Genomic DNA, 15032 nt, shown 5'->3' on the forward strand with positions numbered 1-15032 from the left:
TAAATGTCTCCTTATTTCCCTATTGGATTTATTAGTAACTGTCTTGTATTTATGGCCCCTAGTTTTAGATTCTCCCACAAGTGGAAACATTCCCCCCACATCCAACCTGCCCAATCGATTACAAAAGCAAAATACTGCAGATGCTGTAAATTGGAAATAAAAACAGAAAATGCTGGGAATACTCAGGTCAGGCAGCATCCGTGGAGAGAGAAACAGAGTTAATGTTTCAGGTAAGGGACCTTTCGTCAGAACAGCTTTGTGTTCTGACGAAACCTGAACCGTTAACTCTGTTTCTCTCTCCACAGATGCTGCCTGACCTGCCGAGTATTTCCAGCATTTTCTGTTTCTGTCCAACCCATTCATAGTTTTAAAGACCTCCATCAGGTCTCCTCTAAGTCTTAAGATCAGCCATGATCTTATTGAATGGCGGAGCAGGTTCGAGGGGTCAAGTGGCCTATTCCTGCTCCTATTTCTTACGTTTTTATGTTACCTTTTCTAAAGAAAAAAAGCCCCTTTTCAATCTTTTCTGATGGCTCTAATCTTTCAGTCCTGGTACCATCCTTGTAAATATTTTTTGCACTTTCTCCAGTGCCTCTATATCCTTTTTATAGTATGGAGATCAGGGCTGTGCCCAGTACACAGTGCGGCCTGACCAGGGTCCTGTATGAGCTTAACATAACTTCACTACTTTTGAATTCTATACCCCTAGAAATAAATCCCAGTGCTTTGTTCGCATTTTTAATTGCTTTGCTGACCGGCCATGCTGCTTTTAATGAATTGTCCACCTGTACCCCTTGATCCCTTTGCTCGTCTATGCCATTCACTTTCTTATTTTCTAAAGTGTAGGTGATGTTTCTGTCTTTCCTCCCAAGTGCATCACCTCACATATAGCTATGTTAAGGTTCATTTCCCACTTAACTCTCCAGTTTGCAAGTTTTCTAATGTCTCATTGACACTGACTGAGGTGCTATATATTTCCAGCATTTTCTTTCTGATTTCCAGCATTGCAGTTTGCTTTCTTTTTACTTCATAGTTATAGTTTTATGTTTGGAGTCTTTGAGCCCTATTGTGAAGTCACCAGTTAATGCTTTTGAGGAGGGCTAACAAGGCAAGGGAATACACAATAAATGGTAGGATACTGAAGTGTAGAGGGACCTTGGAGTGCATGTCCACAGATCCCTGAAGGTAGCAGGACGGGTAGATAAGGTGATTAAGAAAGCATACGGGGTATTTTCCTTTATTAGCTGAGGCATAGAATATAAGAGCAGGGGGGTTAATGCTTGAACTGTATAAAACACTAGATAGGCCTCAGCTAGAGTACTGTGTACAGTTCTGGTCACATTACAGGAAAGATGTGACTGCACTAGAGAGGGTACAGAGGAGATTTACGAGGATGTTGTCAGAACTGGAGAATTTTAGCTGTGAGGAAAGATTGAATAGGCTGGGGTTGTTTTCTTTGGCACAAAGGAGGCTGAGGGGAGATTTAATTGAGGTGTATAAAATTATATGGGGCCTAGATAGAGTGGATAGGAAGGACCTATTTCCCTTAGCAGAGAGGTCAATAACTAGGGGCATAGATTAAAAATAATTGGTAGAAGGATTAGAGGGGAGTTGAGGAGAACTTTATTCACCCAGAGGGTGGTGGGGGTCTGGAACTCACTGCCTGAAAGGGTGGTAGAGGCAGAAGCCCTCATCACATTTAAAAAGTACTTGGATATGCATCTGAAGTGTCGTAACCTACCGGGCTACGGACCAAGAGCTGGAAAGTGGGATTAGGCTGGAGAGCTCTTTGTCGGCCGGCACAGACACAATGGGCCGAATGGCCTCCCTCTGTGCTGTAAATTTCTATGATTCTATGACCTCCTTTCCTAGTCTCAGTTTGGACTTGAAAGCCACAGTAGAAATGTAACTGAATCAGGTGGTTCCCGTTGGCCTTTTTCCCCACTGTGCTGCTTTGACGGTGCAGGTAAGTGAAGATATCCGTGGGTGATTGAATCTCATGTAAAACATTGGCTGGATGTCTGATCCAGACCAGGAGCTTTAATACTGAGAATCTTTGGGGCTTCAGGATGTTTATTGTTTTAAGGGATTCCGAGTTAAGTATTGCAGTCTGACTGGAATCTGCCTGTCTGGCTTCTGTTGATCTTCCTCCTAGGAACATAGGAACAGGAGTAGGTCATTCAGCTCCTCGAGCCTGTTCCGCCATTCAGTTAGATCATGGCTGATTTGTATCTTAACTCCATCTACCCGCCTTGGTTCTGTAACCCTTAATGCCCTTACCTAACAAAAATCTATCAATCTCAGTTTTGAAATTTTCAGTTGACCTTCAGCCTCAACAGCTTTTTGGGCGATTGATGCCCCAAAGTTTCAGATTTCCACCACCCTTTGTGTGAAGAAGTGCTTCCTGACATCACCCCTGAACGGCCTGGCTCTAATTTTAAGGCCATGCCCCCTTGTTCTGGACTCCCCCCACCAGAGGAAATAGTTTCTCTCTATTGACCCGATCAAATCCTTTAATCTTCTTAAACACCTCAATTAGATCACCCCTTAATCTTCTATACTCAAGGGAATAGAAGCCCAGTCTATGCAACCTTTCCTCAGGATTTAACCCTTTTAGCCCCGGTATCACTCCTTAATGATCTTGATTGTTAGTCTTCAGCCCAAGTCTTGCATTCTGTTTTTGATTTGTTTTTGGGATGTGGGTGACTGATAATTTCACATCTATTGCTCATCCATTGTTGCCCTGAGGGCATTAAGAGTCAACAATGTAGTGTGGGACAGGAGTCACGTGTATGCCAGACTGGGTAGAGGTGTCAAAATCCCTTCCCTGAAGAACATGAGGGAACCAGCGGCATACCATGGCTGCAGTGTGCACCATCTACAAGATGCACTGCAGCAACTCGCCAAGGCTTCTTCGGCAGCACCTCCCAAACCCGCGACCTCTTCCACCTAGAAGGACAAGGGCAGCAGGTGAATGGGAACACCACCACCTCCAAGTTCCCCTCCAAGTCACACACCATCCTGACTTGGAAATATATCGGCCGTTCGTTCATCGTCGCTGGGTCAAAATCCTGGAACTCCCTCCCTAACAGCACTGTGGGAGCACCTTCACCACACGGACTGCAGCGGTTCAAGAAGGCGGCTCACCACCACCTTCTCAAGGGCAACTAGGGATGGGCAATAAATGCTGGCCTTGCCAGCGACGCCCACATCCCAGGAATGAATAAAGAAAAAAAAGTTGGGTTTGATGCCAATCTGGCAGCTTTCATAGTTATTTTTCCTGGTGCCAGCCCATAGTACACCAGATGTATTTGAATTCACTTGACAGCTTTCCATGGTGGGATTTGAACTCCGAACTCATAGGTTACAAGGCCAGTTCCATAACCACTAGGCTACATTACTCCGTAATAGTGTGGCATGTGCCATCAGTCAGAGTCCAGGATGCTACGTTAAGATCCTGTACGAAGGGCTAGTTCACTCTAGCCCGCCATCCCAGAATATGTTCATGTTCCGGTTAAGTTAAACAAGTGCAACAACTACTTGTGTTTATATAGTTTCTATATCCCAGGGCACTTCACAGAGGAGTAAGCAGACAAAAATGGACAACAGGTTAAAGAAGAGATATTAGGAGGGACAAGGGGATGGTGAAGGCCAAAATTTTACATAAAGAGACCAGAGAATGGTGTGGTCAAGTAGGGCCCTGTGTCTTTGTTCTCCCTACCCCTAAATCGAAGTGCATTTTAGTATTCATTACCACTAGCTCCCGTGCATTGGCAGTGTGATGGTGGTGCTGTTAGGCTGAGCCATGGTCGCAGGTAACTATTTATTTTGTGTAATTTAGGAGAGCACAGAGATCGGGGTCTGGTTTGTGTAATAATGGACTTCTTTGTAATACGCAGGCTGTTGAGAATCTGTGTTCCTATAAAGTGTCAGCAACACTGTACAAGCAACTGAGACAGGCATGTGAAGACCATGTCAAGGCACAGATTCAGCAGTTCCGAGAATATCCTTTTTTTTCCCCCCATGGTGTACTTTACTCTCCAGGTTACGTCGGTTAGATATGATTGTCATTGCATTGTGTAGTAATTGCTGTCCTGCTAACACATTTTTGAATTGTCCACTTGGATTGCCTTCAGGTAAGTACAATTCTGGCAGAGGTCGTGTCTCTTTATGAAAAGAATCCAAATGGGTTCTAGACAATTTTTGTATCATGATAAATCCATTAAAGGGAGACATTTTAACACATAGAGATTCCTCATTAGGAGTGAAAATTACATTAACTTTTGGTTAAAATTCTTTACATTCAAATAAGGAGCGAGTTATTTTAAACCTTGCATGTTGGATTTGCTGTAGAGCATGCACACTGATCACCCAAGCAGTTTGCATCTGCTGGAACACTTGTTTATGAGCTAATCACAAATGTCATTACAAGAAATGCTTTTTCTTACTGAACCCAGGCTCTGAGTAAGGAAATTTATTCAGCATTGAGGAGAGTGGGCTGAAACACACAGCCTGCTTCACAGAACACATAGCATGTACAGCACAGAAACAGACTATTCGGCCCAGCTGGTCCGTGCCGGTGTTTCTGCTCCACACGAGCCTCCTCCCACCCCTCTTCATCTAACCGCATCTGCACATCCTTCTATTCCTTTCTCCCTCGTGTTTATCTAGCCTCCCCTTAAATACATCGATACTATTCACCTCAACCACTCCCTGTGGTAGCGAGTTCCACATTCTCACCACTCTCTGGGGAAAGAAGTTTCTCCTGAATTCCCGATTGGATTTATTAGTGACTATTTTATACTTATGACATTATTTATACAGATCATGCTCTTCGGGTGCTTATTACGAGTGTGATTTTTCCCAGCATGTTTGCTCTGACAAATCGTGACCCTATTCAGCAGTGTAATCTGATCTTAGCTAACGTGATGTGGGGTGGTATTCCTTACTGTAGTCTGTTTGCACTCGTGCAGGTACAGTGGACATGTAAATGTTCCTTGTAGCAATGTGAATGTACTGGGATGAACTATGCCCTTCGATTGTTGCAGAGACTCATCATTTAGAAGCAGCGGCCTAGAAATTCAGTTGGCGCCGCGCCAGGGCTTTAGCGCCGGAAATTTAGCGCCGGCGCTAAGTCCCCCTGCGCGTGCCAAAAATTCAGTAGCGCCGCGCCCAAACGGCTGCCGGCGCTACAGGAGGGTGTCAGCGCCTCGAAATGGGCGCTGACTGCCGCATTGCGGCGCAATTCCGGCGCTGCGGTACCCGATGCGGTGCGGCAGGCTGGGGAAGTGCAGGCCTCCTCCTTCAGTTAAGGAGGAGCTGCCTGCACCCGCCCGCTGGCCGTTGAAATCTTGAAAAAAATGAGCCTGGCACCTCGGAGAAGTGCCGGGCTCGCAGGCCAGACGCATCTGTTCCGCGGGGGGGGGGGTGGAGGAGTCCGGGGAGGGAGGTGCAGGCAGGCGGCCGGCGGGAAAGCGGCCGGCCGCCGCGCGACCTTAATGCGCCGGCGCTAACTCGCGTAGGACTCTGCTGAAACATCGTTAGTTGCGGCTGCCACGGGCGAGGCGGCCGCAACTCAATTTCGGCGTTGGGGCCCGTCACCACGGCAACCGGGACGCTGCGCACACCGATGACGTCATCGGTGCCGGCGCAGCGCAACCGGTCTAACGCCGATGGCAGGGCCCCACTGAATTTACAAACCGGCCATAACTCCGGCGCTAGGCCCTCTAGCGCCTCAAATGGGGCGCTAACCCTACTGAATTTTCAGCCCAGCTTGTTTTAAGTGGCAGTGTTAATTAATTATAAGTAAGAGTTAAAGACTATAAGGTAATCTTTTTAGATTCTAGCACCTGAGGAATTTCCGGCTCATTTGTATTTCAGGTTCTTTTAAAAGGATGGAACATTTTTTTATGTGACAAATAGAGTATATGATTATATGGGATGCTCTATTGGTAACTGGGGATGTAACTAGAGATGGTCTGTTGGTAACTATTGGCCATGTGGTTGATAGTGAGGGGAAAAGCTGTAGATTCCAGTAAGATATCAATCGATTGGTCAGGTGGGCAGAAAAGTGGCAAATGAAATTCAATCCGGAGAAGTGCGAAGTGATGCATTTGGAGGGGGGCTAACAAGGCAGGGGAATACACGGTAAATGGTAGGACACTGAGAAGTATAGAGGCACAGAGGGACCTTGGAGTGCATGTCCACAGATCCCTGAAGGTAGCAGGACAGGTAGATAAGGTGGTTAAGAAGGCATACGGGATACTTGCCTTTATTAGCCGAGGCATAGAATATAAGAGCAGGGAGGTTATGCTTGAACTGTATAAAACACTAGTTAGGCCACAGCTAGAATACTGCGTGCAGTTCTGGTCACCACATTACAGGAAGGATGTGATTGCACTAGAGAGGGTACAGAGGAGATTTACAAGAATGTTGCTGGGACTGGGGAATTTTAGCTATGAGGAAAGATTGGATAGGCTGGTGTTTTCTTCGGAAAAGAGGAGGCTGAGGGGAGACTTAATTGAGGTATATAAAATTATATGGGGCCTAGATAGAGTGGATAGGAAGGACCTATTTCCCTTAGCAGAAGGGTTAATAACCAGGGGCATAGATTTAAAGTAATTGGTAGAAGGATTAGAGGGGAGTTGAGAAGAACTTTTTTCACCCAGAGGGTGGTGGGGGTCTGGAACTCACTGCCTGAAAGGGTGGTAGAGGCAGAAACCCTCATCACATTTGAAAAGTACTTGGATGTACACTTGAAGTGCTGTAACCTACAGGGCTACGGACCAGGAGCTGGAAAGTGGGATTTGGCCGGCGAGCTCTTTGTCAGCCGGCACAGACACGCTGGGCCGAATGGCCTCCTTCTGTGCCATAAATTTCTGATTCTGGTAACTGGGGATGATCTGCTGGTAACTGGGATGATCTGTTGGTAACTGGGGACGATCTGCTGGTAACTGGGGATGATCTGTTCATAACGGTGTGATCTGTTGGTAACTGGGGGATGTGATCTGTTGGTAACTGGGGATGATCTGTTGGTAACTGGGGATGTGATCTGTTGGTAACTGAGGGGTGATCTGTTGTAACGGGATGATCTGCTGGTAACGGGATGTGATCTGTTGATAACTGGGGGATGTGATCTGTTGGTAACTGGAGGGTGATCTGTTGGTAACTGGGGGATGTGACCTGTTGGTAACTGGGGGATGTGATCTGTTGGTAACTGGAGGGTGATCTGTTGGTAACTGGGGGATGTGATCTGTTGGTAACTGGAGGGTGATCTGTTGGTAACTGGGGGATGTGATCTGTTGGTAACTGGGGGATGTGATCTGTTGGTAACTGGAGGGTGACCTGTTGGTAACTGGAGGATATGATCTGTTGGTAACTGGGGATGATCTGTTATTCCTTGACTTTGCTTCCACGGATTCACTGGATAGCAGTCTGTTTCTGAAGAAGATTAACAAATGTTGGCAAGATCACTGTCGGCAAATGGTAAGTAGATGCCCTTTGAATACAAATATTATGTATTTCTGATCTTGGGAATTGCTTGCCCTCTTGATTTGGAATATAACAATATTTCCTTACTTGCACAATAATCTTTGTTTTTAATGTCTCCTTTCACCTGCAGATAATGATCAGGAGCATTTTCTTGTTTCTCGACCGAACCTACGTTCTGCAGAGTTCAATGCTGCCATCTATCTGGTGAGTTGATGGAAAGGGCTGTGTGCAGGTGTTCATTTTGAGTGTCGGGGGAATTCTATCAATGCTGTATTAGTCAGTGACTCCGCTCTCGGCATGCACCCTTCCAGGGTGCAAGGCAGACACAAGGGTCTCTCTTTCCTCTTTCCCCCCCCCTCTCCCCTTTCTGGTAACCCATCCCCTCACCTATGATCACAGTTCATATGTTCACCAGCCGGTCTGTGCAGTTTTACTTTGCACTTTCCATGAAATTGGATGTGTTAAAACTAATGGATAATTGAGGAACCAGTCAGGACGCAGCTTTAGCAATGCTGCTGAGTCACTTGTTTAACTGTTAACCATGCGCTCATCGAGCTCGAACCCCGACCCTGGGTAATATGCACATCTTTAGCATGTTTTATTCTGCCTGGCTCAGTTAAAATTGTGAATCCGCTTATACCTTGGAGAATATCTCCAGCCTGTGATGGCTCCATTCTGCTTTTTAAAGGCAATAGAAGTCTATGTTGAAATATATGTGCTGTCCCTTTCATATGGCTTATTGCCAGGTTAAAAATACATTTGCCCTGATCCTGAAGTGCCTTCACAGAATCACAGAAACCCCACAGTGCAGATAGAGGCCATTTCGGCCCATCGTGCCTGCACCGACACATATCCCACCCGATCCCCGTAACCCCACGTATTTAATCCCACTAACACTAAGGGTCAATTTATCATAGCCAATCAACCTAACTCGCACATCTTTGGACTGTGGGAAGAAACCGGAGCACCCGGAGAAAACCCACACAAACACGGGGAGAATGTGCAAACTCCACACAGACAGTCGCCCGAGGCCGGATTCGAACCCGGGTCCCTGGCGCTGTGAGGCAACAGTGCTAACCACTATGCCACCGTGCTGCCTTGGGACTGCTTACTACATTAAAGGCTCTATATAAATGCAAGTTGTTTAAAAAAAAAACACCTACATTCTTTATTTGATCTGCTAGTGACGCTGATATATTTATGCTGATATTTGCAAAAGTGGCAGTGAATGCATTGATTCTGATATGGTTCTAAATAATTGACCAACATAGATATTTTGCAGACAGCAGCTTCAGGAAGGTTGAGTAGAACCATTTGGTACCTTACCAATTACCAATTTGGCTTTGTGGTTTTGGGTTGGGTCATTGAGGTGTCAGCCGTGGCCCAGTGGTAGCACTCTTGCCTCTGAGTCAGAAGGTTGTGGGTTCAAGTCCCTGGAGTGGGACTTGAGCACAAAAATCTAGGCTGACTCTCCAGTGCAGTACTGAGGGAGTGCCGCACTGTCGGAGGTGCCGTCTTTCGGATGAGACGTTAAACCAAGGCCCTGTCTGCTCTCTCAGGTGGACTTAAAAGATCCCATGGCACGATTTTGAAGAAGAGCAGAGGATTTCTCCTGGTGTCCTGGCCAATATTTATCCCCTCAACCAACATCACTGAAACAGATTATCTGGTCATTATCTCATTGTTGTTTGTGGGAGCTTGCTGTGCGCATATAAGCTGCTGCGTTTCCTACATTACAACAGTGAGTTCAAAAATACTGTCTGTAAAGCACTTTGGAATGACCTACGGTCGTGAAAGTTGCTATATAAATGCAAGTTCTTATTGTTTCTGTGCCTCAGTTGGGATGTTGTTTCCCCAGTCTCCTTTCATGTTAGCGCCTCTCCAGCTTTAGGCAGAGCCTGTCCCTCAGTTGCTCTGTTGTGTATATATATTGTACTGGTGCTCATTCACATGTTTAGTGCGAGGTTAAGTTAAAAATAGGAAATGTTTAAAATATACAGCAGATCTGTCAGCATCTAAAGTGGTTAAACGAGGCAGGGACCTCTTCACAGCACTGCCAAAATATAGAGGAAAATGAGCTGAAGTTCAATAACATACTTCTCGACTGAAAAGCACAGGACTTCCGAAATATAGGACGCTCTCGCTCGCTCTCTGTTTAATTCACCGTCCCCATTCTCATCCTCTCCCCCTGCATCATGGCCCACAACTTCTTATGTCTACTTCTTTCTCCGTTTCCCTTTCACAGCCATTCCCACTCTCTCTCTCTCTCTCTCTCTCTCTCTCTTTCTCTCTCCCTTTCTGCCAACTCCCTTCCTCCACCCTCTCTGGCTTACTCTTTCCCCCTATTCTCTCCCTATCCCTCATTTCCTTTTTATTTCCACTACCCATCTCACTTGCATTCCCTCTTCACAACTTTTTGAGATGCTGAAACCAAACTGCCATAAACCGATCTTGTTACATTGTGCAATATTGAAAACATGTTTGAAAATAAAACCAGTCGATCTCCTAAAATGAATGCTTAAATAACTAAACCGATGAATGCATCTATTGTTTTGACCTTTCCGATTATAATTGCACGTCAAAGCTTTCGTGTTTTGGCGCTAGATGGTGCCTCTGTTTCATCATTGCTGTCACTCCCATGTGCAGACTTTGTATCCCTTGCCGTGTTAGAGTATTAAGCTGTTTGTCAATAATAGCAAATCTTGTGCTTGAATACTTTCAGGGATATAGGTTTAGAGCTTTTCCGAACCCACGTCATCAACGACAGAATTGTACAGAACAAAACCATCGATGGGATACTTTTGTTGATTGAAAAAGAGCGAAATGGGGAGGCTGTGGACAGAAGCCTGATCCGAAGTTTGCTAAGTATGCTGTCTGACCTGCAGGTAAGGGAGGTTTTAACTCTCAAATGGACATTTTCTTTCATGGAAGTCTCCACTAGTCATACTTTGCATCAAACAGGTCTACCAGGAAACATTTGAACAAAGGTTTTTGGAGGAGACCAATTGTTTATACGCAGCAGAAGGACAAAGACTAATGCAAGAGAGGGAGGCAAGTAAGAGATTCTTAACAAAGATTCTTCACCAGCGCTCTGTTTGGGACCAATGTTCATTTTTCTCTTACAATTTCAATGTTTCAAATCAAGGTGCCAGACTATCTTCACCATGTAAGCAAACGCCTGGAAGAAGAAGCAGACCGAGTAATTACTTACCTGGATCAAAGCACGCAGTAAGTAGTTGTCCTTACTTTCCCTGCAATGCCCTTGGTGGAGTGCACTTAGCTGGTTATTTAAGAAATGGAGGAGCAAAAAATAAATAAATTAACTTTGCACTGAAGGGAGTCTGCAGGGAAGGTTGACGAAGATTCCTTCCGTGAAAGCATAGGGACACGTGCCTCTTTTTGCTTTTTTTCCCCAATGGCTGTCCCTGATATTGATTTTTGTCCCTCGGGTTGATCTTCGTCCCTGGTGCAATGTTTTTGTACTGAGCTTTAGAGCAGATCGCTAGATGCTGAGTCTTCATGAATATTAAGAGTCTGGATCTGAATTAAAATAAGATTCACTTTAATACGACATGACTCTCCTTGGTGGCAGTCGGTTGCACTTGATGAAAGTACGTATCGTAGAGCTGGGTGTGCACAAACAGCTATAAAGAGAGGTGGCGGCAGGATGAGGATACTTTGGTTATATGATGAGGCGTTGTCGAATGTTATTGACATGATAGAAGTGAGAAACAGAAGGGATTGCAGTGAGGGGGCCCAGGGCTTGATGCAGTGTGAACAGCAAGCTTGAGATACTAATTGTTGGGGAAGGCCAATCCATAAATTGTGTTGCACTCTCATCCGTTTGTTAGGAGGGTGGAACAGTGAGGAGGCATGCATAGTGTTGCTATCACCAGAAGTATATTTTGTGACAGAATAGATACCTTAACTCGGCACCAGATAACCCTACAAGCCGATACCCTAACATATAGGCCCGGATTTTGCTGTAATAATAACGGTGAGGCTATCGGCTCTTGCCATTATTATGGGTTAAATCTGACCACAACTTCTGGTATCCGCACATGCGCAGTTAAATTCGGAAATCCAGAAGTTACTGTCAGAGATGCCCGGCTCCTCCACAGGATGCATTGTTGCAGTCCTCGCCAATAGACTCAGCACTGAAATGACTCTAATGGGGGGTGAACTTTGGGTAATTACCCACTAGTTTTCAGCACTAAAAACGGTTGAAAAAGTTAGGCTGGTACATTTAGGAGTAAGTGAGTTTTTAACGGCGTAATAAGTGATAATTACTGCTGAACAACCTCTCTGCCATGAAAAATTAATTTTACAAGTGTGGAGTCTCAAACCACCAGAACAACATAAGAAATAGGAGCAGCATTTGGCCTTTCGAGCCTGCTCCGCCATTCAATAAGATCATGGCTGACCTCCGACCTCAACTCCACTTTCCTGCACTATCCCCATATCCCTTGATTCCCTTAATATTCAAAAATCTATCAGTCTCTGTCTTGAATATACTCAACGACTGAGCCTCTACAGCCCTCTGGGGTAGAGAATTCCAAAGATTCACCACCCTCTGAGTGAAGAAATTTCTCCTCATCTCAGTCCTCAATGGTCGACCCCTTATTCTGAGACTGTGACCCCTGGTTCTAGACTCCCAGCCAGGGGAAACATCCTCCCTGCATCTACCCTGTCAAGCCCTGTAAGAATTTTGTATGTTTCAATGAGACCACCTCTCATTCTTCTAAACTCTAGAGAATATAGGCCTCGTCTACTCAATCTGTCCTCATAGAACAATCCCCCCATCTCAGGAACCAATCTGGTGAACCTTTGTTGCACTCCCTCTATTGAAAGTATATCCATCCTTAGGTAAGGAGACCAAAACTGTACACAACACTCCAGGTGTGGTCTCACGGGCGCCAGCCTCGCCAGGGCGTCGGAAGTAACACCCCGGAAGTAGTCGCGGCCGCCCGCCGCAAATTCAGTTTGAGCGCCCCAGAGGGAAGCGCGACGCTACTCGAGGCGCCCCGCATCCCTCTTGGGGCGCTGCAGCTGAAGATCGCAGCGCAACGTGCCGCAGCGCCACACGCTGCAGCGCGGTGCGCTGCGGTACTGCAGGCCTTCCTCCCCTTCTTAAAGGGGAGGGGCCTGCTGCAGCGTGATCTGAGATCGCGAGTGCCGGCAAAAGAGCCCGGCACCGAGGAGAAGTGCCGGGCTCTTGGAACACAGCCGGCACTCCGCGGGGGGTGGGGGGCTCAGGAGGCCGGGGACGGCGGCGCGGAGAGGTGCTGGCAGGCGGCCAGCAAAAAAAAATGGCCGCCCCGCGCCTCTACCACCGCAGGTAGGCCCCCCTGAACCGGTCGCAAATTGCGACCGGCATTAAAGCAGGGGTCGCTACTAAATTTCGCGATCGGGGTGCTGCGCACACCGATGACGGCAGCGCTAACGGCTAGTGCCGCCATTAGCGCACCGCTAAATTTAGCGGGAGGCGTGGGCAGTGGTGTCCAACCCACTAAGTGCCCTCTTAAGGCACTAACGGGTGGCACAGCCCACTGAATTTCTAGGCCCTTTACTCTTACACTCAAATCCTCTTGAAATAAAGGCCAACATACCATTTGCTTTCCTAATTGCTTACTGTACCTGCGTGTTAACTTTCAGTGATTCATGTACAAGGACACCCAGGTCCCTCTGAACACCAACATTTCCCAATCTCTCACCATTTTAAAAAATACTCTGCTTTTCTATTTTTCCTACCAAGATGGATAACTTCACATTTCTCCACATTATATTCCATTTGCCATGTTCTTACCCACTCACTTAGCCTGTCTATATCCTTGAAGCCTCCTTGCATCCTCCTCACAACTCACATTCCCACACAGCTTTGTACCATCAGCAAACTTGGATATATTACATCTGGTCCCCTCATCCAGATCATTGATGTAGATTGTGAATAGCTGAGGCCCAAGCACTGATCCTTGCGGTACCCCATTAGTTACAGCCTGCCAACCCGAAAATGACCCGTTTATTCCTACTCTGTTTTCTGTCCATTAACCAATCCTCAATCCATGCTAGTATATTACCCCCAATCCCATGAGACCTAATCTTGTTTAATAACCTCTTGTGTGGCACCTTATCAAATGTCTTCTGAAAATCCAAATACACCACATCCACTGGTTCCCCCTTATCTATTCTGCTAGTTACAACCTCAAAAAACTCCAACAGATTTGTCAAACATGATTTCCCTTTCATAAACCCCTGTTGACTCGGCCCAATCCTATTATTATTTTCTAAGTGCCCTGTTACCACATCCTTAATAATAGATTCTAGCATTTTCCCTACTACTGATGTTAGGCTAACTGGTCTTTAGTTCCCCATTTTCTCTTTCCCTTCTTGAATAGTGGGGTTATATTTGCTACCTTCCAATCTGCGGGAACCGTTCTAGAATCTATGGAATTTTGGAAAATGACAACCAATGCATCCACTATCTCTATAGCCACATCTTTCAAAACCCTAGGATGTAGGCCATCGGGTCATGGGGAGTTTATTGGCTTTCAGTCCCATTAATTTCTCCAGTACTATTTTTTTACTAATTTCTTTCAGTTCCTTATTCTCGCTAGACCTTTGGTTCTCCTCTATTTCCGGGAAGTTTTCTGCATCTTCTTCTGTGAAGACAGACACAATGGGCCAGATTTTCAGTGTGCCGTGAGGCGGGCTTTCAGGCGTGCGGGGGGCAAAAATCCCGAATTCGGGGGTCCCGACACCATCCCGCCCAAAACCCGCCTCCACATAAGTTTCTAGGGAGGCGGGTACCCGCCCCGCACTGGGACCCGCCGACCTGAGGCGGGAAGGGATTAGTGCCAATTAACTGCTTGTTAACAGGCAGTTTTTAGCCTAATCCCTATTTTGAGGGGTGTCGTATGGGATTCCCGACGGCTCCAAACCACGCCAGGTTAGAGCAGGCGGGCTGTCGGGTTGAAGGACTTGGAGGGGTCGCGATGTCGGTGTTCAGGTGAGTGATGGGTGCATGAGTGCAAAGGTAAGTGTGTTTGGTGTGTCTAAAGTGTGTAAAGAAGTTTTACTTACTTGTATTTACCTTAACAGCCTTTCTTTCTCTAGGCTGCGGGAGTCCATCACTCAGCCGGCACTGAAAGCTGAACGGCTGCGATCTGTCAAAAGTGACAGCCTTCAGCTTTCAGTGCCGATGACAGTTCTAACTGAGTCTGCGTAGAAGGACTCAGGTTAGAAGTCAGACTGTCAGTGTTTGACAGCTTCAAACAGCTGTGAAACACTGATATTTCATCTGTCAAAATCTCTTGACGATGAAATTTCAGTCTGTGACGTCATCTGTTGCTGGGCGGGCTCAACGAGGTCAATCAAGGGAAAATCGCGTCGATTGGCCGGACGTCGATGGAGGCGGGACTAAAACCCGAAAGTTGTAGTCCCGCCTCCTTCCCGACAGCTTAAGGAAAATCCAGCCCAAACATTTCCTTATTCCCCATTATAATTTCTCCTGTCTCAGCCTTTAAGGGACCCACATTTACTTT

At 46.3% G+C, this 15032-nt stretch overlaps 1 protein-coding gene across 1 annotated transcript in view; it reads left to right on the forward strand.

Annotated features, from left to right (window-relative positions):
* The window catches only part of LOC147107270 (cullin-4A-like), a 75988-nt gene that overhangs the window by 25994 nt on the left and 34962 nt on the right, over nucleotides 1-15032 (forward strand). Inside the window, exons 3-8 of the mRNA XM_086006137.1 lie at nucleotides 3900-4003; nucleotides 7416-7485; nucleotides 7622-7695; nucleotides 10214-10376; nucleotides 10453-10542; nucleotides 10637-10719. Of these exons, the coding sequence (XP_085862263.1) occupies nucleotides 3900-4003; nucleotides 7416-7485; nucleotides 7622-7695; nucleotides 10214-10376; nucleotides 10453-10542; nucleotides 10637-10719 (584 nt within the window). The remainder of the gene's footprint in view (nucleotides 1-3899; nucleotides 4004-7415; nucleotides 7486-7621; nucleotides 7696-10213; nucleotides 10377-10452; nucleotides 10543-10636; nucleotides 10720-15032) is intronic.

The sequence above is a fragment of the Somniosus microcephalus genome, chromosome 14 (genome assembly GCF_052327205.1).
Source record: "Somniosus microcephalus isolate GS21.2 chromosome 14, FLI_Smic_1.0, whole genome shotgun sequence".
NCBI classification, from domain to species: domain Eukaryota; kingdom Metazoa; phylum Chordata; class Chondrichthyes; order Squaliformes; family Somniosidae; genus Somniosus; species Somniosus microcephalus.